This window comes from Corvus hawaiiensis, chromosome 4 (assembly GCF_020740725.1).
Source record: "Corvus hawaiiensis isolate bCorHaw1 chromosome 4, bCorHaw1.pri.cur, whole genome shotgun sequence".
Lineage (NCBI taxonomy): Eukaryota > Metazoa > Chordata > Aves > Passeriformes > Corvidae > Corvus > Corvus hawaiiensis.
The window spans coordinates 28,920,623-28,945,632 of NC_063216.1; the positions used below are offsets into that span (position 1 = coordinate 28,920,623).

The 25,010-nt window shown below is 52.6% G+C and overlaps 1 protein-coding gene across 3 annotated transcripts; it reads right to left on the reverse strand.

Moving 5' to 3' along the window:
* Positions 1 to 1,340: 1,340 nt before the first annotated feature.
* PDGFB (platelet derived growth factor subunit B) lies at positions 1,341 to 18,663 on the reverse strand. Of its 3 annotated transcripts, none has more exons than XM_048302087.1 (7): positions 17,660 to 18,663; positions 11,124 to 11,220; positions 7,846 to 7,929; positions 7,155 to 7,360; positions 5,348 to 5,489; positions 4,773 to 4,942; positions 3,482 to 3,567 (listed from the first exon to the last, which is right to left on the reverse strand). In XM_048302087.1, the coding sequence occupies exons 1-6, from the start codon at positions 17,813 to 17,815 to the stop codon at positions 4,806 to 4,808; spliced, it is 822 nt and encodes a 273-aa protein (XP_048158044.1). In that variant the 5' UTR covers positions 17,816 to 18,663; the 3' UTR covers positions 3,482 to 3,567; positions 4,773 to 4,805. The 3 variants fall into 3 exon arrangements, with proteins under 3 accessions (XP_048158046.1, XP_048158044.1, XP_048158045.1); XM_048302088.1 differs by having other exon boundaries at positions 3,484 to 3,567; positions 4,777 to 4,942; XM_048302089.1 differs by lacking the exon at positions 4,773 to 4,942 and having other exon boundaries at positions 1,341 to 3,567.
* Positions 18,664 to 25,010: the final 6,347 nt, after the last annotated feature.

Genomic DNA, 25,010 nt, shown 5'->3' on the forward strand with positions numbered 1-25,010 from the left:
CTTTTCAGGGTGGGTGTAAACCACCTGCTCCAGCCTTCAGAAGTGGCACAGGTCCCTCCTGCCCGTGCTCCAGGCTGAGCTGTGCTGAATGTGCACCAGGGTGCTGTGGTGAGTGAGCAGGCTCTGAACAAGCCCCTGGGCAAGCAGCTGGTGCACGTGGGTGCCAGGCACTGGGCAGGGGGTGGCTCCTGGTGCCAGGGCTTGCAACCTTTCAGCACCAGTTCATTCCAAGCTGTTAAATGCAGAGACCACACTTGTGGATGGGGTTGCCCGGGGACCTCCATGGACAGGCAGTGTGCCAGACCCTGGGACACCGAGCCCTTCCTCCCACTCCCCAGTCCAGGATGATGCTCCCATGCTTCCTGTGCCTCGTACACCTCTTCGCACCCTTTTCTTCTCAAAGTCCCTGCTGACAGGCCCTCAAGCCCAAAAAAATCTCATGCCAAGAACTAATCTCTTTCTTTTCCCTGAATTATCCTCTGGAAACCAAAGTGGGGATTGGGATTTTGCCTGTGTTTTCATTCTTGGGGGCAGATAGACCTCACTGTTACTCCTTCCCTTTGGAGGATCAGAGAAAACATGTCATCACCCCAAAATGAACCATGTCCAGCAAGGTGCACACCTGTGAGTGTCAAGCTTGTCCTTTAAGGACACCCTGGCTTACTCCTACACACTGATGTCCCCGGGTTCACCACTGCAGCACAAGTCTCCACGTGGGTCTATGATCCTCAGAGCTGAGCCATGGACTGTGCTGTGCACATGCTGGGGGGATCCCAAAATTGAGGCACAGGGCAGGACATGCCTTTGCTCCCCACAGCATGGCACCCAAGTGCCAGATGTGTGATACCTCCCTTGCTGGGAGGAAAGGGAAATGCAGCGGCCTTTCCGACCAAGGGACGGACTGCTGTTGTCTAGACGATGTGACTGAGGAGGGAAGGGGCCAACTGTTTGTACAGCTTTGGGAAGTGTAAACAGTGCTGACTGTCCCAAGCCCTTCAAAGCAGAGGAATCCGGAGATGGGATGAAAGCACAGGGAAATTCTGGCCGGGTGTCCTAGCAGAGCAGCTCAGGAGAAGGGGACCTCTTCAAGACAAAAACTCCAGCACCCGAGTCATTTCAAACCAGCCCAAGAGAGGAAGGAGGAGCACAGCACGGCTGGCTGTGGGCAGGGCTGTGTGTGGGCTCTCAGGACTTTCCCAGCTTTGGTTGCTTCTCTGTGTAATCTCAGAACAAGTGTCCTGAAAAGGAAACTGGAGGCCCTGGAAATCCTGCTGTGCCCTGCAGTGAGCTGGTTTGGCCTCTGCTTTTCATTCAGCTCACAAAAGAAAGAGAAAATGCTGTTCAAGAGGTGATTTCCTTTTTTTCTTTTTTTTTTTTTTTTACAACTTTAAATACAGTACTGAGTATAAATTAATCTTACATTTAAAAAAAGGCAAAAAAATTTAAAATAAAATAAAACAAAACCTCACCTTATTTACAAACCAAAAGAAACAGATTTTGGAACAGGAAAAGAAAGTGTCTTAAGACTTGAGGGCTTGGGGGCGGAGGGAGGGAGCAACGTGCTGCCTTGGCAGTGGTACGAGAAGTGCTCTGGGCTTGCGGGAGGTGAGGACTGGGTCCCTCCACAACTTGTAACAGCTCCCAGGCTGTGGCTTTGGCTACTTGCCCCATCTCCCTCCAGAGTTTTGCCCCACAACAGGGGTGTGTGTGTACAAGGGGAGAAGCACCGTGTGATTGCTCTGGGCAGGCGTTTTCTTCATGTATAACTGCAGTGCCCAGCACAGCACAATCCAAGACCCTGACTCCAAGGTGATGCTGGGAATTCCCATCATATGTAACAAGTCTGCTAATGGTTACTGATTATTACCTGTGCAAAACCAGCCCCTGCCCACACAGTCCTCCTCCCTCCTCGAAGACAGGCAGTGGCCCAGGAGGGACTCTACAACTGACCCTCCAGTTGTTCTCTTGAGTCCTCCTCACTTAGAAGAGCTCCTTTCTGTCTCAGATGGCGGCTGCCAGCTGTGAAGACCATCCTCATTTCTTTCTCTATACCGACACAGAACTGTCCACATCATGGATCAACTTCCAAGTGGGCTGGGAACATCTAATGGGTAAAGATCAAGGAGGAGCTTGAGTGGGAAAATGTGAGGAAAATGATGGGAGATGTGGGGACGTTGGCAGGGAGAGATTAGTGGAGGCATAATATGCAGGACATTCAGGAAAGGGTTAAAAACCTCGTGGGAATGACATGATTCTGCTTTCAAGACCACAGAGCAGGCAAGGACAGCTCACTGAGATTAAGTCATGCTTCTAAGTTTGGCTGTCCTTGGTGTTGTTGTGGTGCCACTTCACCTCCTGCAAGGAAGTTGTGCTGGGGGGGTGGTGCAGAGTGAGAGAAAAGGGTAACAAGAAAGAGAGAGATCAGATGATGCCTCTGCCTGCCCCGTCCCCGGCCTCGCAGGCACGTTGCAGCAACCATGGGCTTTTCTGCCAGCCCAGTGAAGCCAATGCATGCACGTGCCTCTGAGCTTCCTGCCACTGGGGAATGAAATCCATTTAAGAACATATATATATATATTTTTATATATGTATGTATAAATACACATACACACGCACACGCACGCACACGTATATATATATATATATATACACACACACACGTATACACACGCACACATACAGAGTGAATTTAAAAAATAATTTGAGTCCAAGCCTGGAAAGTTGAATTCTCCACGAGCATGTGCAAAGATGGCTCCCCTTGGCAGGGGCCGGGGGTGTGGAGACGATTCTGCCACCATGTGCTCCTTCCCCACGATCCAAACACCTTCCAGTCAGCACCAGGAGCAGGGGGGGAAAGGGAGTGGGGGAATGCATTTGGCTTCTTTGTTTTGTTTCTTTGCTTGTTTGCTCTGTTCCCCGAGATGTTGTACACCTTAGTGGTTTTGGTTTTCTTTTTTAAAATAAAATATACACACGCACGTTAAAAATATATATCTGTCCAGGTAGGGCGATAAAAGTCCTTAGTGCATTTTCCATCATTGGTCGCCGCTCGCAATCTGAGATTTGCCTGTTTCCAAAAGGTAGGTCCAGTGCAAGTGTAGATCTCAGCTGGGCCCCCCAGCCTTACCAGAAGCACGAGGGAAAGGCAGAATATTCCCCTTCCGGCCTCTGTCCATCTGTTTTTCTCTTTCCCTTGGAAGAAATTGGACCCGCTTTCCTTTTCACATTTTCCATCCTGTCCTCTGTAGCAGGGAAGAAATTGTCCTGTTCTCATCACAAGTTGTGGCTGTTGGTGTTCACGGTTTTATTTGTACTTTGTTCTTTTCTCATATATATATATATATATATATATATATATAGGTCATCCTCGTCCTTTTGTGTGTGTGTGTGTAAAACTTTAAAATTATGCTAATAAATGAAAGGGAGGCTTTGGTGGGAGAAGGTCCACTGATGGAAAGGGAAGCACCAATTGCCGTCTGAATCAGACGTCGAGGCAGATGGACAAAGAGGAAAAGTTATCATTCCAAGGACCCCATGGGGGCAATACAGCAAATATATTAAATAAACCTGGAAGTGAAACAAAACCAGACACAGCATTAGAACATGTAACCTTTTGCCCCCTGCAGCTCCCCTCCTATCCCCTTTTCTCCTCTGGAAGTATTTCTGCTAAAGTGCCAGATTAGAAGCCTGGGAGGACTTTTGACCTCCTCTATTTTTTCCCCTGAACAGCTTGAGCCAGAGCTGAGATTTGCATGGGTTTGCATTATTTCTACCCTGGGAACTTTAGGCTGGCCAGGAGAATCCTGGGATAATCAGAGCCCTTGTAGTGCTAAGCGTGGGAATCCCAGTCTCAAGACACTGCCCGGTGCCCCTTGTCCTCAGCTCCTGAAATGCCACACATGGAAGCCTGCTGTCCCCTCTCCTGGGGTGAGAGGAGTGAATGTGAAGTTACTGGCCCGGTCTTATTCAAGTGGCTGCAGCAGAGCTGGAACTGCTGAGCCATGGGCCAGGGCTCTCCCTGTTAAGCTGTGTCGCCTCTCTCTAAATTCAGTCTGCACCCTGACTACTCTTTCCCTCTTTTCTGCACCTTTTCCTCTCATGGGGAACCAGGGCTTAGTCTCCTTTCCCTTGTACCAGTGAAATTCTTCTGATGATGAGGGAATTACTCCTGTTTACACAAGTCATGGAGAGAAGAATCAGACCCTGGCCTGACAAAGTCCAGGTCTCTTGCCAGAGATTCCAGTTCTCCTTTCCCCTGGTATGACCTTTCTCGTGCACATAGGCTTCCCACTAGGAGAGTGATGAACCAAAATTGTTGCTGTTTTTCAGTCTTTCTGCCAACTCAACTAATGAAATAAAAAGAAAAGGGATCCCCAGAGCAACATTAATTCTCTGTTTTCAATGGAGAATCAAGAAAGAAACTAGAACAGGAGTTTCTCCACACAAGAGATGAATTACATGGACTCTGAGGGGATTTAGGCGTAGGGAGAACTCAGGCTTGTTCTCTGCCTGGAAGGGAGGCAGAGAAAGGAGAGGGTGGGGCCTGAGAGCAAGGATGGCTGCAGCATGATCATTCCAACTTTGCAAAGAGCCTTAATTCCATAAATAGAATGCACATGTTGGCACCCAACCTAGCTGTTCCTCCTCCTTCAACCCAGGTTTTGTCCTGCAGTAGCCCCACACTGAACGAGTGGCCAGTGGTGTGGGAAGGGTCTAAGATGCCGTGTCCCAGGAGGACATCCCTCCCGATTGGAAAAGGAGCTTGCTGTTACCTGCCTTGTGCTCTCTCTCCCCTGCCAGCACTTCTATGCTATGAGGATTTCTTTCAGCACTTTCTTATCGTTGACGTGCTTGTACTTCTTATGTTTCCTCTTCTGTGCCGGCGGCCGGCGTACTCGCCGCCTCTGTGAGACAGCGGCTGTGGTGAACGCCGGTGACAAGCCTGCCAAAACAGAGGGGAGAGTGTCTGTACAGCTAGGGGCAGACGGCTCTTGTTGAAATATCCTTCTCCACACACTGTCAACAAAGAGCTCCGCAACAGCAGGGCCACAAGGCCTCTTTCTGTTCTTCTGCTCCTTGTCCTCTGTTCTCCACAGTCTCTGCCCTCTCCCTTTTCCCACCATGCCCTTCCCCTCACCTCTCACCTTCCCCTCCTTCTTTTCCCTCAGTTTCAGCCCATTCCTGGCAGGCAGACATCCTGGGAAAGGTCCCTCAGCTGGTATAAACCAGTGAAGGCCCTTGGGATTCACTGGAGCTAAGCAGAATGAAACCAGTGGAGGTCTCTTTTCTCTCTCCCCAGCCCCTCTTCTCAAAACTCCCTTCATTCTATTAATGCCAAGATCCTTACGTCTCTGTTCGCGCGGCCCGGGACGGATGTTCCTGGGGGGTGGTCGGAACACGGCTTCACACCGACACTGCACATGGTCCTCCAAAGGCACAACGACGTTTTTGAACTTTGGCTTCCTCTGGACAAATTCAATCTTCTTCACCTGTTTGCAAGAGGAAGGCAAGCAAAAGATTAATATAGCTTTAATACTCAGTGTCAGTGCACTTTAGTCCTGGCTTTCTTCCTAAAGGGTCAGAAGGCAGCTTACAGAGCGCTGTTCAGATTCAGGGGTGGTGTGTACGGGAGATAATTCTGAACATGGCAGCAGAGCAGACCTAGACCAAGCAAGTTTGGGTGTCTCCAGTTGGTTCCCCTGCTCCTATTTCCAGTGCTTAAGCAGGATGGCTGGTTGATCAGAGACAGAAACATGGAACATGCAGGACATGCTAGCCTCTGTGATGGCAGAGACCTGGGGGCAACCAGGGTAATTCCCACAGGAACCTACAGGAAGGGCAAAAGGAGAAAACCTCAGGTCCGAAGGAAGCTAACGCAGCCTCACCAGCTCTGCTGAGGCCTGTCTGAATTTGTCTCAAGCTCTTTAATAACTCGCAGGGCTGAAGCCCTCGGCTCTGTGTTTCACGGGAAAGGCGGTGCTCTGGAAATTCCCTCGGACTCTCCACCAGTGCTGACTCAGAGGGAAGACTCATTGCTCCACATCCCACCACAGGGCACAAGCTTTCTAGGGGGTCCTCCCACTCCAGCAGCAGCCAGGCCTGACCCCACTCAGCTTATCTAACAATTCTGTGGTCCCTGAAGTGCTCCGCAAGCTATAAATACTCACTCTGCTGTGCATCTGGGATGGAATTCCTCTAAACCCACTGCCCCCAGCAGCATCCCTCAGCCAGCACTGAAGCAGCCAGGCTGTTTATCTTTCCTTGAAAGCCCACTCCACACGCTTCAGACCACACGCTGCTCGCTAGACAAACACTTCCAGCCAAACAATAGAGAGACCTCTGTCCCCAAAGAAACCATTTCCAGGTCACTTTTTCAGGCTGGCTTTTGACCTCTCACTTGTTTTTTTCCAGAAAAACAACTCCTGCTCCCCCCCCATTTTTTCCTCGTTCAGCCTGGCTTTTCTGAGAAAGGAATTTCCTGATGAAAAGGGCTGTGTGTGAATACAATCTCTCCCAGCCAACCTCTGCTGCCTGGCTGGGGGAGTCTCTTATGGCTCAGGCAGAGGATTAGTATGGGATGAATATTATTTTTAAACAAGCTGTCTGGGAGGAAGCTGCGAGGAGATCACTGGTAGCTATGAGGGGAGGATCAGAGCAAGAGGTTAGCTGTCAGGTGTCTGCTGGCTGATGGAGCAGGTCAGGAGGTAACTGTGGGCTGAGAAAGAGAAGCTGTTCCAGTGCGTGTCTCGGAAAGAAGTTGCAGCAGTGGCGGGGGGATGGAGACTGACACTGCAAACCCTCCTCTTCTTGTATCAAAACCAGCTCCCATGATGAAAGCACCCTGTTTCTTCTGCTCTAACACAGCAGACAAGGCCACCTCGACCCATAGGAAGGGCTGTGGCATGGAACTGCAGCTGGGGACAGTGCCCTGTAGCTCTGCGTGGTGACACTCCCCAGCTGCTGGACAGCACCAGCCCTTCCAGCAGCTGGCACGGATGTCACCCGCACCAGCGGCTGCAGCGCTGTGTGGCCAGTGCAGAGGGGACAGACGGCTGCATGAGCCCAGCACCTGAGACCCGCCCCAGGTTTGGCTTTGGGGCACGGGGCTGGCGATGGGCGCAGGAGGAGGGAGCAGTGGAATGTGTGTCCCTCACCTGGACGTGCCGGACACGGATCTGCGTGGGGCGGCACTGCACGTTGCGGTTGTTGCAGCACCCGGAGCAGCGCTGCACCTCCACACAGGGCGGCCACACCACGAAGTTGGCGTTGGTGCTGTCCACCATGTTGCGGGAGATCTCGAAGACCACCTCCCGCGTCTTGCACTCCGCGAGGACAGCTGTCTCTGCAGCTGCCAGAGCATCTGCGGAGGGCCAAGAGAGAAACGGGGGATGAAATGGGCTTTGCAGCTGTCATCAACCCACGTCAGCCACCTCTGCTGCAAAAGAAGGACCCCACATGGCTCTCACATGCACACGCACACACACATACGTTCTTTCTCCCACCCCTCCAGCTCTCTCCCTACACAGAGCCATGCCCTGGGGAGGAAGCCCCCGTACAATGATGCTTCTCACTGCAGCCCAGGCAGGAGATGACACTTTAGAGCAAACAAGCACCATCGGGATTTAAAGCAGAGCAGCGCACAGAAGTCCAGACTCCCTCTCCTGCCCTCCCAGGGTGTAACACCCAGCTCCTACTCCAGGCCCGACCCTCCTTTTAATGTCTCCACACATACAGGTGCACTGTAACCTCTACCCCTACATCTGTATCTCAGACACGTATCTGGACCACCCATGGCTACTCAAGTGAGTGCCCCAACAGCCACAAGGTGCAAGACCCCCAGCTCACCTAGGCTTCGTCGCTCTCGGGACAGGGCCACAGGGTTTTGATCGGGCTGAGTTGCATTCAGGTTCAGGCTCAAGCTGTCCTGCTCTGCAAAGGGTAAGACATGACTTAATAGCACCAGGTAGAGGCAGGAGAAGACAGCAAGCACTTGTGTTCAAATCACCAGGCAAAGTGCAGGGACATGGGATAAGCCACGGACCCAGGACGTCATGCTAGGTGTAAATCCACAAGCAAGGTCACAGCTGTGCTGTGGCACGGACACTCTTTGCTCAGACTAAGCAGCTCAAAGCAACAAGCCTATCCTGAAAGAGGGGACCCAGCCACGTCTAGGAGAGGAAAACTCCAGCTCTACAAAGATAAGGCCCTGTGCCGGGACTTTCTGGTGTCAGAGAGAAGTAGCAGAGGGATTCAGATTGGCCAGCTGAGACCAGGATAACACCAAGGAGGATCAAGGACCAAAGATGTGACAAGCAGAACACTTGGTATTTAACACTGAGGTGCCTTGCTGGGATGGCTTGGGACTGGGAGAGTTGGTAGGTGAGAGGGCAGGTGAAGGGGGGGATGGGTGGTAGGTGGGGTGCTTGCTTTCTCTCTCCCAACTCACCTCAGCTGCTCTAGGTTAGAGCAGTTTTATGACAGAAGAACAGAAAAATAAAGCTAAAATTACTTTTCCTCTATAGTACTCTAAGGTAAGAGGCAGGATCTGGAGGTGGTTCAGTCGGTGATGGGAGAGGAAGACCGATAGCATTCAGGCCAGCCCTGAGCGGTTCCCTCCCACCCCACTGCTTTTTCCCATAGGAAGTGCTGAATAGAGAAATGCCCATAATCCCCATGGAGCACTCCAACACGCAGCCCCTCCTGAGCTCGGGACAATGGCTGCGCTCGAAGATAGCTCCCACCCAGCCACAGCTCTTTCCTTCTCCGACCTGCTTTAGCAGCTGAAGGAAACTGAATGGACGTCAGCATCAAGGGAGCAATTTTCTTTAAGGGAATTAGGGGCCAGTGGAAGATCTGTGTTTATCAGATATGTGGTGGAGCAGACTTCCCTTACCTATCATGTCCCATTCCTCTTCCTCAGCCCTGCGCTAGTGCAGCCCTCTCATAAAGGGGAGCAGGGACTTTGCTCACATCTCAAACAGTCGCTGATGGATTTGGGATGTGGGCACAGAGGCTGCATTCACAAGGCAGGAATCATGTGCCTGTCAATGAGCAGTCAACACCTACACATGAGGTGGACAGACAGACACCCTTTAAAGTGGCTGGAAAAATGTGATCAATTCTAGGCACCATTCGTCTCGGCCTCAGGCAAGCACTCAAATTGAGAACTGATGGATCATGCTTTAGAAGGACCTGTAGTTCTCTCTGGGCTACAGAAGGTATCTGGATGACTGGTTTACATGGGCAGCCACTGCTTTGTGGGCAACCACAGTTAAGGAGATGACTCCCACTCTACTCAACACCTCTGTTGCTGGGTCTGCAGTAGTGCTCAGGGTCAGGAGAGCACTATCTCAGCCCATCTGCCTGCTGGAGCTGCCCCATTCTGGCTCCCTGTGCAGTCAGCGGAGGGAAGCAGCTGTGACACACACAGGGTGCACAGACAGCACAGGGAATAGCTCCAGCCACTTTGGGATTATTTTGCTAACACGCTAATTTGCTAATTCCTCACAGGGCAAGCGAATGGCAATGCCCCTCAGTCAGTACCTGCGAACAGATGAGAGACATAGGGTGCAACAAAGAAACAGCTTCACAGCGCCACTTTCCTTGACCAGCCTTTCCTGTCTGGGACCTGAAGTGAAACCAGTGACTCAAAGCTCTGCAGCCTTCTCTCATAACCCTGGGCTTCTGGAGCCAAAGAGATAAGCCCATTTCGTTTCTTAATCATGAGGCTGGTTAATAGCCACGATAGAGGTGTATCTGTTCCTTAGACACTGGGCCATGACAGACTGGATGCATCTTCTCAGCTGCTCCTTGCCCGCCCCTCCATCCTGTGGCATTTTATCAAACGAGGGTGGGGGCTGCCTTTGGTGCACAAGTTGATGAGAGGAGAGAAATGGGGGCAAAAAAATAGCAACAACTGTTGACTCAAAACAAATCTGTCAAGAATCATGTCCCTCCCTCCTCTAGGTTGTCCTTCTACACCACGTATCAGCACTGAAGATATTTGGGGCAAGGGGGGCCAGCCTGGGACAATCCCGCACGGCTAATTTTGGAAGTTGCCCCATTGTGTGGCTTGTGGACAAGGAGGAGGGAACTGGTGAGGGCAGGGAGTGGCCCTGGCGGTGGTGGGGAGCCTGGTCGCCTCTTTCTAAGACAAACAATAGCTGAACGCAGCTGGTGCCCTCCCCCTCGCTTTCCCCCCCTGCCCCTCCAGGACCGTTTTGAAAGGCAGCGGGAATGCTTTTGAGACTGCGCCAGTGGTTGGACTGGCATAGGAAACAAAAGCAGGAAATTCTGTTCCCCCGTAGATAGTGTCTCGGCAAGGATTACAAAGCTCAAAACAGACAAAACACAAGAGAGAAGTCGAGCTGGGGGGGCTGGGGGACGATGGGCGGGAGCAGGGTTAGAATAGAAAGGAATTTGCTCTGAAGAGACCGTTTATAAATAAATTCCTGGGCCAGCCCAGCCGCCGTGGCGCGTGCTCCAGTTCCCACACGTGCCGACCCCTCCACGCTTCGCCGCTCCCGCTGCTCCCTGCACTCAGCCCTGGCCAAGTGACCCCGAGGCCCTGCAGCCCCTGGAGCTCTTATCTACGGGCAGGAGGTGAAGCGATGCTACGCTGACCTAGCCCCTGTCCCGTATCTCACCCACGGACACGTGCTCTGCTGCTCTCCTCCTAAACGTCTCTGGGAGCCCGTGGCCATTTGTGGAAACCCACTCAGCCCTTTCCTCCTCTGTCACCCTATTTCCAGCTCCCATTCTGCTGCCTCTTAAACTGTTCCTTGTCCAATTCAAGCCCTGCTGCCTGAGCATCTGCCAGGGTGAAGAATGGTGATCTCAGTTCCTTGGACTCACCTTGCCCATCTCCTACCATTCTTGGAAGCCAGTGTCCCTCAATAGACCAGACAGTTAGGAGATCTAAAAAAGCATCTAGTTGCCTCTAACTCCCACAAGTTTCAGGGGACTAAGTCTGTAAACAGACAGGTCTTGGCTCCTGAATGGTTCCTATATTTATAATAAAGTCTGTTGATAGTGTGCCTGCTGAAAAACAGAATATCCCCTCCCAGCCCCCCCCAAAGATTTAATTAAAAAGAGAAGGAGTGTTTGGTGAAGAGGAGATTTACCTACGGAGTCTATCCGCAGGGCACGCTGGAGGTCACTGATGGAGCGCACTGAGCCGCCACCCAAAATCTCATAAATGTCTTCGGGTATGGGGTCCCCCTGCCAGACGACAAAAAGAAAAGAAAAGAAAGGGAGAAACAAGCATTAGAGAGATGATCTGCAAACACTGACTGTGTCATGGAGCAGGGAATCAAGTGCAGGGTAGACATGACAGAACCAGCGAAACGCAAAGACGTGTGTTGTCTTGCGTTGGCTTTTAAACCTTGAGGGCTTTATTCCTCATGAAGGCACGAGCCTGAAACCAAGCAAAAGCAAGAGAGCTCCTCTCGCTGCCTCTCACAAAGCTGTCAGGAGACTAAAAAAGCCAAAAAATACCCGGGCTGTGCAGCAGAGCCCTGGACACTATGCAAGCAGCCATCAAGGCTTCCTTCTCCGGTGGTGTATGACTTCTGCAGGTGGCTTCTCATTCCTGCTGCCTGCAGTAAAGGCGTTTTAACAGACTTCCCTTATGCTATCAGATAAAACCTTCCCAATATTTCCCTCCGTTATGAAACTCCCTCACGGGCTTTGTCAGTTATCGTGTGTATGTGCGTGTGCGAGCGCGTGTGTTTTCAAACCACAGAGGCCCAATAATATACATCATTTGCATACTCTTTTTTAAAGAAAAAAACAGGCGGGGGGTGGAGATGAAGATTGACCTTTGCAGCTGAGGCTGCTCCGGCATGAGCCCGCGGTGAAACCACAAAAGCTGCAGGGAGGTGATGCGCTGAGGAGCTGATTTGGAGGAAGAAACATATGGGAGTTTGGATGTCATTGCATATCAGCACTAAAAAACCTTAAGTAAGCAAGTTTAGCAACATCAGACAACGGGCCAAATGCAGAGTTTGTGCAGGCAGGTGCAATGCCATCAGTCTCTTGGGAATTTTACTCTGGCACTAGGCTAGAGTGGGCCCCGGTGACAGCACTTAATAAGAGTACAAAAGAGCGGTGTGGGAAAGCAAGTGCTCATTAAAACATACTTCCGAAAGACTAGAAAAAGAGACAGAGGAAAGTACTGGCCAAAGTGTTTGCTTAGCTCCCAGCTCTCTTCATTCAGGGCTACTCAAGCGGAAAAACTGCCCTTTCAGCCGGGTGCTGGATGTCGTCTGAGGTACAGCCCTACACATGTCCCTGTAACTGAGAGGAGAACTTGGCTTGTGTGCCTCTGAAACGCAGGGATTTTCGTGTGGGTTTTTATGGACAGTTGGTGGCATGTGTGTGGTCCTCCTACTGTACAGCTATTCCCTCCCTGCCTGTGTTCAGTGCAGAACATTTCCCTTCCGCTCGCAGCCGAGAAAAGCCACCAGGCAGGTGGCTAAATGTTGGCTTTAAACCTTAAGGGCTTTGGCCCAAACCTGCAGCCACTTTTGCATGGCTGCTTGAGCCTGGCACTTTCTCACACGTGCCTGTCCTTGGCCACCCACCGTTTGCTTCCATAGGAGGACAGCAGGAGTGCTCCCTCCTCAGCCCTGCCAGACCACCCTCTAATACTATAACTTAAACTAGGATGCAGTGATGTGAAGGTTGCTGCAGCCCAAGTCATGGGGCAGAAACCTCCTGAAGAGATCCGCAGAGCAGACAACACCAGTGTCCTAAACCTCCACAGCCAGATCCACCAGAGCGCTTCAGTCAGACCGAGCTTTCCTGCCCTGCTCCATCCCTGTCACTGTCACATCTCACCACAGATCTGGCTGTCCGCCTGCAGCAAAAAGCAGATTTTACATCCTCAGGCATTACTTCCTCAGTCTCTGAGGGAGAGGGAAGCAGCATCAGTGATGAATGCACAGCGAGAGAGAGACTTGTATAATTCAGGGATCACTGAATAGCTGCGAAATGAAGATGCCTTCTGACATCTCCTGCTGCATGAGGAAGAGGGGCACCAACAGCTCTGCAGCACTTCCCTGCCTTGTGCCACACACATTTACTGGAAGAGGGATCATTTGCAATTCCCAGTACTTGCAGTCAGAGCTCAGCGCTGGGTGGTGAAATTGCAGGCTTTCAATGTTTGCACCTGTCAGCCAAATGCGTTTGTGTATAAATGCTGCTCTGCACGGATGCCCCTGGACCTTCCTGACACTTAATACATGTAGGAAATGGAACTTTATTTTAAACTCCGGCACTTGCTGGGGGGAGAGCGTGGGCAGGTGTTACGAGACTCGGTGACTTTGGAAGCAAGCTGGGAGGTGTCACCTTGCTAACTGAGCAGGGGGAACAGATATGAATCAGGCATTGAAAATGCAGGCCCTCAGGAGCCGTATTTCTGGTGACTGCCTGTAGGAAAAAGCTCCACTCCCTGCTCACGGCAGCAGTTTTAGATGCCAATTTTTTCTTGTTGCAGATACTACCAGCATGGCTGTGGTGTAACACCAGCCCACATGGCTCATAATCCTGTCCTCCTCCCCCATTTTTGTAAGGCAGCTCTGCCAGTGACAACTGCAAGCCTGTGAAGCTCCTTATTTTACCCTTGTAAACCAAGTCCAAGGCTGGCCTAAGAGCAGCTACAAACCTGAGCTGCATGCCTTGTCCTTGCTCCCTCTGGGGTCTGTCACTGGGAACAGCCATGCCTCTGCCCCCCTGCCCCAGCCTCATGCCTGGAACGCTCTGAGATCGGGGCACCACACACACCTGGGGCACTTGTGGGGTGAGACATAGGGAAGGAGAGGTCCATCAGTCACCTCCACCTAATTCCATGGGGTCAGAAGGTAGAGGAACATTGCAAGAGAGGTGGGATCCCCAACAGACCAGCCCAAGCAGCTGGTGCTTTTCCTGCTTAGCAGCTCCTCTGGAGTTATTTGTCTAACACAGGTTAACAATCTCCTTTTTTTAACTGTGCGGCAGATCAAAGAACACTTTTGTCTCAATGGACTCTTGGCTGGCTGTCAAGTGCCCCAAGGCCTGGCCTCGTATTCCTGCGAGGCCCTGATTTCTTAGAAGAAAGTTTGCTCTTCCCTCCCTCCCTCTGCTCCCCAGTTCCTGACTCTGGCTCTCCCCTGAGTTGCAAGGGCACCCCCCAATCTGCCAATCCCTTGGCAGAGACGTTCACTTCCCTTTCTTGCACTGGCTGCTGGTGCTTGAGGGGCCACGGCACATCTGACAGAAGGCAGCAGAGCAGCTGGGCAGGGGTCCTGCCTGCCTGGCAGCCTCCCTCCACTGTCGATGTGACACTGGGTCCTCTTGGCACATCAGCTTTGCTTCCCTCCTCCCAGACGTCCAGCAGCACTGTTTGGCCACTGCAGATAAACGCAGGTGCAGCAATTCCCCTGTTCCCGCTCCCCACACATGCACTCTCCCAAAATCTGCCTCCTCCCTAGCCCCACCACCTCTTGCTCTGGAGTTTTTTCCCAACTTAGGCTTTTGAGCACCAGGGATGCTGGAAGGTCCCCTGCCATCAGCTGCTGTCAAGCTGGTGCAGGAATATGCAGTGTTGTGGTCTACACCCTCTGGCGAGGGTTTCACGGTCTTGCCTGAAGGTGTGTCTCTTGGGAGGTACAGAGGAGGAGAGAGCAAAGATTGTGCAACCAGCAGGAAAGGCAGACCCTCACGGCTGAAAGAAATCCGACAAGGATACTCCCGAGGTGAGGACTCCTCATTCCTTTTTCTGAGCTGGTGTGACTGCACACAGTAGGACAGAAGGGTAGCAGCAGCACCAGTTTGTGAAGGGCAGGGAAGCACCCAGCTATCTGCTCCTCAGCCCAGGAGAGGAGGACTTTCTGAGCACCTCCACACCAACCATAGCAAAGGACCTTGGCAGCAGAGTCTCGAGTGATCAGCCAGGCAAAAAACCCCAAACAAACAGCATTTTTTAATTCCCTCTGAAGCTGATGTGTGGACCCTGAGGGGAGACTCACCACATTCCCTGGCAGAGGGCAAGACCAGCAGCACCTGCCACCAGCCCTCCTCCGGCACAGGGCTTCTACCCTTCCAGCACCACTCCTGGCTACAGGGGGACCCTGACAAATGCCTGCCAGAGTACTCTGCAGCAGGCACAACCCTCTTCACATGAGCCCCTTGCACTTGGAATCACGGCTTATGTTTTCCCCGCTTAAAATAATCAAGCAACGTTTGATCTAGTCCGTGTTCCTAAAATACAGCCAGACCTACCCACCCTTTTTCCATTTCAAGGGGGACTCCACTGCTCCTCCACACTTCGCCCACACCTCCCCTGAGAGGGCTGGAGGCATTTCCACCCCCGGGGCTGGTTGTGTACCAGCAGCACTGGAAACAGCGCAGGAGCCCTGTCATTCCCTCCTGCTGCTGCACATCAGCTGACAGTGAGAGGGAGGCAGGGACGACTCGCCTGGCTCCTTCCACGAGCTCACCCCAGACGTGTCATCCATCCCGGCTTCCACTGCTTTGTCCTTGTCACTGCCTCGTGCTAGGAAGACTAGGGAAGAATGCCGGAGCCTTGCATTAGGAAGACGCAATGGGGAGCTGGGCCGAGGTTATAAGCAAGCTCCCAGCCGCACCCCATTCCTTGGGAATTCCAGAAAGCACTGCCAGTGGGGCTTCACCCCAGCACAACCACGACTGGCTCAGCCCATCTCTGTAAATGTTGCAAGGCAACTATTACAGCCCGTGGGGCAAATGCAAATAGGTTCAGCATCCTCGCTTCCCAACTGGCAAATACCTTCCCGCTGAGGCTTGTACTCCCTCCGGCTGGAAGAGCTCCAGGGCCCTCCAGCTCCAGATGGGTGTGATCAAAGAGGGAGAGGGACTCAGGAGGCTCCATGTCTTTGCTCAGGGCCTCTGTTGATCTGGGGAGCTACTGCTCCTCATGCATTTTCTCCGGCGGGGCTGGGGAGGAGCTGCAAGCCCCATTCAGAGGAGGACTCTGGTTCAGCAGCCGGGTGGGAGCTGTGCTGTCTGTGCCTGGTGCAGAGGGTGCAACACACTGCCCTCAAAGTAACTGTGGGGACTGGCCACAGGCAGAAGCATCTACCCAAGCAGAAATGTTCTTGGTTCTCCCGTCATACAGCGACAAATATCACAATTCCTCCCACGAAACCTCGGGCCAGAATCACCAAACTCTAACTCCACTAGGCTGTCATAGAGCTGTGCAGTGTTTCAATCTGGTTACGACAACTGAATAACAGCTCCTTGGGATCAGACACTTCCATCTTCACCCTTCCCCAGAGCCAGCCATAGCTGATGTTTCATGCTGCATGGGAGAAGGAGATCTGAGCCATCCACAGAGGAAATACCATCCTCTGCCCAAAACAAACATGACCACTGGGTAGCCCACAGCTCTAACTGCTTCCTTTTGCGGCTTGGGCAAGGGCAAAATGGGCCCATAGCGAGGTGACGTGATGCTTTGCACCCAACCTCTTCTTTGCCATCCCACAAGAGGTGCACCCACTTACTCTGCCCAAAAATGAGGAAGGAAAAGAGAAAAATGATGCAAAGAAGGGAAAGTTTTGGTGGAAGCATATTTCCTGCCCCTGACAATCAAGCTGCAGATCCAACCCACAGTTTTACCATCTTGGGTAGAGCTGAAGTGGGAACCAAGCGCTGTGTGGGAATGTTAGGGGCTTTCTGATCCTCTCAATCCACATGCGATCAGATGATGAAATGTGACAGCACAGGTCAAAGGATTTGGGGGTTTGGCCCTCCTTTTTCTCAACCAGGGCTGGGGATGAGGCTTCAATTTCCACATAGGGAAACTGAAGTGGGTTGGGGTGTTTGTTCAAATCCACCACCTGGCCCTTACCCTCTGCTCGGCTTTTTCCTGAGCCACGTATTCAGGACTGCAGGGCAAGATGCTTGCGTGACCTTGGAAGCACAGCAGACACTCCCCTCCTGCCCCTTCCCCCAGCTGGGCACACACCTTGCTGAATAACCGTGCCACTCGGTGTCGGCGTCTCTCCTTGCACTGTCCCCTTCCTCCCCTCTTTCCAAGCCCCACGCCCTTTCTCCACTGGCCCTTTGGCGATGCCAGGGTGGGTTATTCCAGAGGTGCCAAGAGGGCCTGGGTCCCTGCTGCACGCGCACTGCCGCCATGCCAAAATCACCGGGTGCGGTGAGAGGCTCGAGGGAGCCGGCGCCCGCCCCGGGGTGACAGCTCTGGGCGAGGCAGAGCAGGAAGCTGCGGGTTCCCCGGGGCTCGCCGGCAGCATCCCTGCTCTCACATTAACCAGGAGCCGCCTCAGCCTGGCCTCCCCTGCCCCTGCAGCGGGGGTGGGCGTATTCCCAGGCGAGTCCCCCGCGGCGGGCCCGTCCCGACGGCAGCGCCTTCTCCAGAGGGGTGCCCGCTGCAGCGGGCGCTGCCCTCCGGGCGGGGGGCGGCGGTCGCTGCCCGCCATTAGCGCGGCCGGGCCCCGCCGCAGCCCTTCCCGCGGAGCGGGGCAGGGACCGCCCGCCCGGCTCCGCGCCCCCGCCGCGCCGCTCCCCGGCCAGCCCGGCTGCCCCCGCCGCACCTGCGGGCCGGAGCCGCCGCCGGCTCTCCCCCAGCGCGGGGCTGGCAGCTCGGCAGCACCGCCCGCTGCCCGCGGCGGAAACTCACCTCCATGCGGGCCAGGGGCAGCGAGAGGATGAACGCGAAGACCACGCCGAAATTCATCCCGACTCCAGGCCCCGCCGGCTGCGGGCACATGGACGGCGAGCCCCGGGAGGGAAGCGCTTCCCGCAGACAGCCCCGCGGCCGCTCGGTCTCAGGCATCGAGGGCGCCGCGCGTTCCCATGTCCCCTGCGAGCCGGGAGGAGGTGGGAGAGTCGCAGGAGCCCTTGGAAGAGGACGTGGAGGTGGTGGTGGTGGTGGTGAGGGGAGACAGAAGTAATTCTCGGTGACTCGCCTGGCTCTGCGCTATCTCATAAGCCCGGTGGGAAAAAAATGCAGTCCCTCGGAATTATACACATCCAGAGTCTGCGTCCCCCTTGTCGCAAAGGATGCTTCAGTGGTGCCTTCAGCTAGGTGGTCCACATGCTAGTCTTCCTCTTGGTTTTCTTCCCTCTTTTTAAAAAAAAAAAAAAAAAAATATATATATCTATGTAAAAGCTTTTACATGCAGGTATCAATGTCTCAATGTTCTTAGAAGAAGGTGCACAGAATAAGAACTAAAAGAAAAAAAACTTTTCAAAGTTTGGTGTGAAATCCAAAAAATGAATTCTTCCTTAAGTTGTCCTCTTCTTAAAATGCTCCTTTCCTTCCTTTTGGCCACTTGCTTTTTAGAGAAAAGTTGCCAGTGTACATTTAATTTCTTCCCCTTACATTAGATTCTGGCTTAGGTGCCTTCTCGTTCCAAGTGTTGGCGGTTTGCTTGGACGGGAGGTTTGCTTTGGGTTTGGAGACAGGTGAGAGCAAATGTTTTGCTCTGGGTTTGTGAGTGTGTGTGCGTGCGTGCGCTGAGCCTTGACAAGCCTCAAAGTGGAGCCACTGATGCTGCCTCCTGCACTCTGTTGCGACAAGAAAGGAAAAACAAAAAAAATGCAGAAAAGGTAAAATTGCAGGAGAGGCGAGAGAGCCGACAGGTCTTTATTTTCTGCGAGCTGCAAGAGAGACTAAGCTGGCACTCGGGGCTGCTCCTTTTATGAGGGAGAGGAGGAGATGGGTGGAGCATAACTTGCCATCCTCCTCTTGGCTGGGTATCAAGGAACGAATCTAGTGAGGGAGTAGCAGTTCATTGCTGACAAAATAAAAAGTGTGTTAATTTAAATGATAAATTAATTAAAAATGACTAATGCTGCAGCAACCTGTATAATGTGGCTTTAATATCGCGTGAGGAATGGGGACAGAAATTCCTGCCTCCTCGGCAAGAGATAAGAAGAGAGGAGTTCCCGGCACGGTAGTTTGTTATTTTTTTTGGCCCCAGGTTCTCGCTGTTTCAGTCTGGAGCCCATTTTTCTCAGCTCCACTCGCCGCCTTCCCTGCCCTGCTACACCACTAGCTCCAGGGAGAGAGATGACTTTAATATCTTACATCTCTTTGTGTGCAGGGGAAAAAAAAGAAGCCGAAGAAATTTACACGTTGCTGTAAGACAATCTGGTGTTGCTCGTGGCACCCGGAGGTATTTTGCTGCATGATTATCTCCACGATGTAATAAACATCTGAAGGGAAATTAAGCAAGCAGATATTTGCTGTGGGGGGAGAGGGATGGGGAGGGGAAGGCTGCTAACAGGTGAGTTCAAGAAAGAGTCATATCCTATTGAAAAAACACCCGTACTCACGCCCTCTCACGTACATACGAGTGATCTCCCGGCGCCGACTTGCACACTCGCAAAGCACACTCCGGGCACGACCAGGAGGGGTTTCTGCACCATCTTTGTGCAGGCTCGTAGCCACTGATACATTCCTGCACCGTCATGCACCGCAGGCGCTCAGCAGGCGTTCGCTCTGCATCCCAAGCATCTTCCCTGCTTTTTCTATGCTACGCACACGCTCCTGTTCGAGCCGCTCTCATGCTCAGCTACGTGCAAATTCTGTCTCATTCACACATCCCTGGGCATCCATGTGTTCTCCTTCACTCTCCCCCTCTCTCTTCCCTTCTCACATATGTACACCCACTGGCATACCAGTGGCCTCATCTCACAGCATCACACATGCTCCCTTAGACTCTCTGGGTGCCTGCGAGTCTCCTGCAGCCAAGCCTCTCTAAAACACACGGTCTCGCACCAGCACTCGCATATGCACCATCCGAAGTGTCCGGGTGCAGGAGGAGCAGCCACTGGAACTGAGCAGCAGGCACCTCTGTAGCAGGCATCTGACAGCGCCTCCCAGCTTGCCCAGCTATGCCCTTTTTTTTGGTCTCATGGATGTGGGAGTTGGTCAGGAAGCACAGGGACACAATGAATACTGGGGGTCCTCCATAGCTTTGTTGAAATAGCCTGGCTCCTCTGGGGCAGCATGTCAAAGTCAAGAACAAGGGATCACCTTTGTTCACTCAAACCCAGCAGAAGAGTGGGCAGATTTCTCCACAGCTGGGGAGTTGGTCAGAGCCATGTCAGCTACAAAGCCCAGGCCATCTGAGGTGCATGAGTGCAGGGATAAGGAGGGTCCTGGGAGTCCCTCAAACTGAGTCTCAAGTGGCTCGGTTCCAATTGTGGAGCTCAAGGGGGTGGAAGTAGAAATGCAAGGCATACCTTTGCTCATTTCCACCGCCAGAGATCTTAAGAAGACTTTATCTTAGATGCTCCAGCCGTGTTAGCCCTGTTTCACCCCAAATTCCTCAGGACACTCTTATAATTCCCCTCATTCTCCATCCTGGCCCACCAGCAGCGTGCCAGCCATTTTAAGTGATGATAATTTGGCTCTAACCCCCCAGCAATGTGGAGCTGTAACCCTGATGTCCACCTGGGTGCTGAAACTCCTTTTGAAATCTGTAGGAGGCTTCAAAAAAGGGTTTTAAAAGGGCCTTGGTTCATCTCACCTCTTTCCAGCCAAAGAAACACTGTAGCCTTGAGCTCCTTAGCAGTCAGCAGGGAAAAAGGTGAGGATTTGAGAAGCCCTTCTATCTCTGTAGAGGGAGCTGAGGGTAGCTAGGTCCCGAACGTCCATGACCCCGTTATGTGTTTAAGGTTCCCAAAGGATCGGTGGAGGCCCAGGTGCCTTTTGAGGCTCTCTGCCCTCAAATCAGCTGGCGTGGCTCCACCACCTTCACGCCGCCTGTGTAGGGAGTCCCCCACGCTGTAGTGGCTGCCTGGCCAGGACAGAACAGCCTGTGTGTGGGAGGGCTGATCAAATTCCTCAGCAGGGAGAGATATTGCTGCCGGAGAGGAGAAGGTCTCAGCAGAAAGCTAGCAGGGACTGCTGCAGATTTCTTCCTTGGTAGCTGCTGCAGGGCCTGATTTTGGGGCAGATATGTGTGATGTGCATTTTTTTTTTTTTTTTAAATATCCGGCTATATTACATGCTAGATGGGATAGAAATAGAGTTATTTATTTTCATGTGGATGATGCTTGGCCGTTTTTAGAAGCTCTACATCAGAAACAAAAAGCTAATCCCTGTTGAACCTCCAGACTGCAAGGAAGAGGATGTTTGGAATTTGACTAATCATCTACCTATGACCCTGCCTGGAAATAGAGCAAAGTGATACTCAAGCTGCTCAGGCTTCAGTGGTTTTTCCTTGCTCTTTGTTTTTAAGACAGGGACGGATTTTTCTCTAGTGAGTCCTTTAGACTGGCTGGGTCAGTCTCACTGGCACTGAGTTCATTTGGGGTGCATGCACCTAAAACCGCTGTGCCTTGAGTCTACTGGGGGCTCCTTTGATTCTCTTACTTCTCTGAAATTAGTTTGACATCTGTCCCACAAACCCCTAAAACTAATGGGGATGACTAGATCTCCCCCTGACCTGGCCTGTGGGATAGGTGTGGAGGCCTGCAGGGCTATTGGTGTGCCAGATGTCACAGGACAAGAGTTTGAAACCACCATGGCATATATTGGGAAGGTATTTTGAGGCTACATGAAGCATCTGGACCTTAAAAATGTCCCATTAGAGCATCACGACAAGATCTGGTTGCAACTGTGCTAGCTGGCAATGGCCCTACAGGCAAACCACAACAAAACCAGATTTCCTAAGAGCCTGCACCAGGATTTCTTATTAAAACACTTTCACCACCACTACAGCTCTCAAACCTGCAAACAGCTGAACTCATCTCCCTGGTTATTCTCTTATCACTAGGCAGGAGAGCAACACGTGTGCGAGGACAATAAGCAGTTCCTTGCTGCAAGGCTGGAAAAAATGATCGTACTAGCCACCATCCACAGCAGCATGAAGTGAGGGGTGGTATTTTTTTAAAATTTGTTACATTTTTTTTTTTTTCAGAGGGGGTAGAGAATTATGAAACAACAGGAAGAAAAACAGGGCTTACAATGGAAAGCAAGACTCAGTCTGAACAGCTGAGATGTCTCAGCCTCTCCATGATGAGTCCTATTTTGAAAACAATCAATGGAAAGAAATTAGGAGGTGTTGACAGCCAACGTGTAGTCAGCCCGCCCACTCAAGGTATCTAACTTAGGTGTTGCTCCTGCTCCGGTCTCTAAGTTCAGGAGAAGGATGAGCAATCCCTACGCCTACGCCATGGGGCTGCCGCAGCCGTCAATGGAGGGGAGACGCCGCGGCACTGAAATGAGGTACCTAGAGTAAGTTTTACACCTCTGTGAGATCCGTTCTGTGGGCGAGTGGGTTTTACACCACATCGCCGGGTTGTGTGGGGTTTATCCCGACTATCCCACATGATAAGGACAGGGTTATTTTACGTAGCTCACACTGTGGTTTACACCATTTCCCCAAAGGTGCTGAAGAGGAGCTGCCCCGACTTCCTAATGACTGAGTTCCGTTTAATGGAGGAAGAAGAGGAAAGGAGAAGAGAGACCAAAGGAAGGAGATAGAGACAGGCAAGGAGCTTGGTGTTTGTATTTGGTGCTGGAGAAAGGCAGAGCCTCAGGGTACGCAGGGCTTGCATAATTCGCCTTCCCGCCCCTGGCACTGGCAGGGAAAATGCTTTCCAAGGATGAGTAAAACCCTGACAGAGCCAGCGGCTCCAGGGGAAAGGGAAGGTGTCACCTGGGGAGCAGGCATTTGGTGGGACCTGCCAGACTTTCTCTGGGAACCACCCCCCTCTGCCTGTTCTCTCTCCGTCAGAGGGATTCCCCCAGCCCCTCACCACCTCCTTCATCTCACCCATTCCTGGCAGAAACCTGGCAGAGAGGATGGGGAAGGGGGACCAGCATGCAGACACACGCAGAGGGCAGAGCCTGACAGCAGCAGAGAGGGAGGGGGCTCGTGCCGGCTGTGCCTTCCTGCCCCAAGCTTTGAGGTGAAGGAGAAGGCAAAGGCATTTCACATCTCTGCGGATGTGCAGCTCGAGCAGGATTCAAAGAGAAAAGGCAAGGCTGGGGGGCACTGATTTCCCAGCACTTTCCCATGTGCATACAGGTTCCTGCATCAAGTGGGGAGGAGGGGATGCAGCCTTCTCTGATCATACTACCGTATATTTCTCCCCCACCCCAACCCCCAAGTTTAGGGTAGAAGGGAACAATTTCCTTACACTGGCAACCATCCATTATGTCTATGGATCTGTTCCCCACCCCATTCCCCCTCTCTTTCCTGTTTTGATGAAAGGAAAAAATGTTCTGCTTTCCTTCTTTATTTTTCCAGACTGGTGAATAGCACTCAAAAGGAATTTCTCTCCCTCCCCCCTTCCCCTCTCCCAGTATAATAAATATATACGTATGTGTGTGTGAATACACCACACATTGCAGGTCATCTGTTGTTTTTCAAAAGGCATATACTATTTTTGTTTCCAAATGGATTAGGTGGGCAGCGGTCCCCCTTTCCACTGACACCACCCCAAACACTGCTTCCCCTGTCCTCGCCCTCTGCCACTCACCATGTCCCCATCCTTTGCCCCTGGGTCCGCAGCGAGCGGCGGTGGCGGTGGCAGCAGCAAGAGAAGGAAGCTTTGCTGAGCTGGAGTAAAAATAGCCCCAGCAGTTACTCAGCTCAGAACGTAACATGACTCATGATGAAATGAAGATGAGGGTCGAAAACCAAGAGCAAGCGGCTCTCCCCCCCTGGCCCCCGCCACCTGCTGTTGCTGCTCATGTCACAGAGCAAAACCCACTCAAAGTGCTCCTGGCTGGGGGTCAGGGCATCAGCCAAGATGGAAAGCCCCGCTTGTGCTACCTGCAAGAACTGGTCCTCTTGCCTGCACCCATCTGGTGGTACTGACACCAGCAGCAGGCAGATTTGGTGATGCTGCAGCCGACTTTCAGCTCATTTACCTCCCTTCAGCTGCAGGCCCTGAGCAAAACTGACATCTCACTGATACAGTGCGATGAAGCACTCTGCAGTGGCACCCTTGCACCAGCAGCTGGCTTGCAGCAGCACAAATTCAGCCAGGCAGCCCAGTTTTCTGTGCCTGCCGTGGCCTGAGCCTGAGGAGATGAGGGAGGTCGTGCCCACCCGTAGCCCACCCCGCACCCCGTCGCTGGGCAGGGTGCCCCGCATGCCGCGTGGGGGACAACTTGCTCCCTGGGGTGGGTGGGTGGGAGAGCAGCACGCCTGGCCTGGCAGGAGGCAGGCCGCTGCTATCTTCTGTCCTGTGTAATAAAGGAGGGAGTTTAAAAATAGACTTTGAGCTGCAATGCCGGAAAGGCAGCGAGACGTATAGAGCGGGTGTGTATTTATCCTACACGCCCTGTGTCTGACGCCCCGCTGCCACAGGGACCTGCCCCAAAGCGGGGGCACCGCTCACTGCTCACGGGCGCTCGCCGAGGGGCCCCGTGCCCGTCCTTGCCTGCGAATGCAGGGCTGAGGGGAGCCTGGAGCCATGCCTCACAGGTGCCAGGGGTGCTCAGAGGTGCCCGCCCGCCGCCCCATCCCAAAGCCATTCAGAACTGTGGGACCTGCACTGCTCCCCCACGCCAGACCAACATGCTCTGTGGCTCCTCCACCCCCGTATATCCAGACAAAGTGGCATCTCTCAGGACAAAGCCTTTCAATAGATCCCCTGCCCTCTGCCCTCCCCTGAACAATGAGAAATCAAGGAATATTGTCCGAGCTGAATAAAAAGATCTAAATTTAGAGTGTCTGATGTGTTCTTGGTTTCCTGCCATAACTCCCCTCCTCCCCATCCTCCCTCTTCATTGCTTGCTTAGCCTTATGCACAGAAAGGTTTCTGATGGGGTGAGATCACCACCAAGACCCTGTCTCCCCAGTGATGAGACAGAGGGGAATTCCAAGTTTGACTCTAGTCTCTGTTTTTGTAAGGCAGGGAGGAGGGGAGCACACTGGTTTTTTTCCTCAGCAGCTTAGATGTGCAGAAAAGGGAGGGAAACCTAAGATCAGGAGAGAGGAAACTTTCTCTCCCACTTCAGCCTCCTCATGTTATGGCCCTGACCTGCCCCAAACACTGTC

Coding starts and splice junctions, on each gene's coding strand:
- PDGFB (XM_048302087.1), bottom strand. CDS start 17,815: ATGCCTGAGACCGAGCGGCCGCGGGGCTGTCTGCGGGAAGCGCTTCCC. Junction 11,221..17,659: donor TGCCCCTGGCCCGCATGGAG/GTGAGTTTCCGC, acceptor GTCGTCTGGCAG/GGGGACCCCATACCCGAAGA. Junction 4,943..5,347: donor CGGGCCGCGCGAACAGAGAC/GTAAGGATCTTG, acceptor CTGTTTTGGCAG/GCTTGTCACCGGCGTTCACC.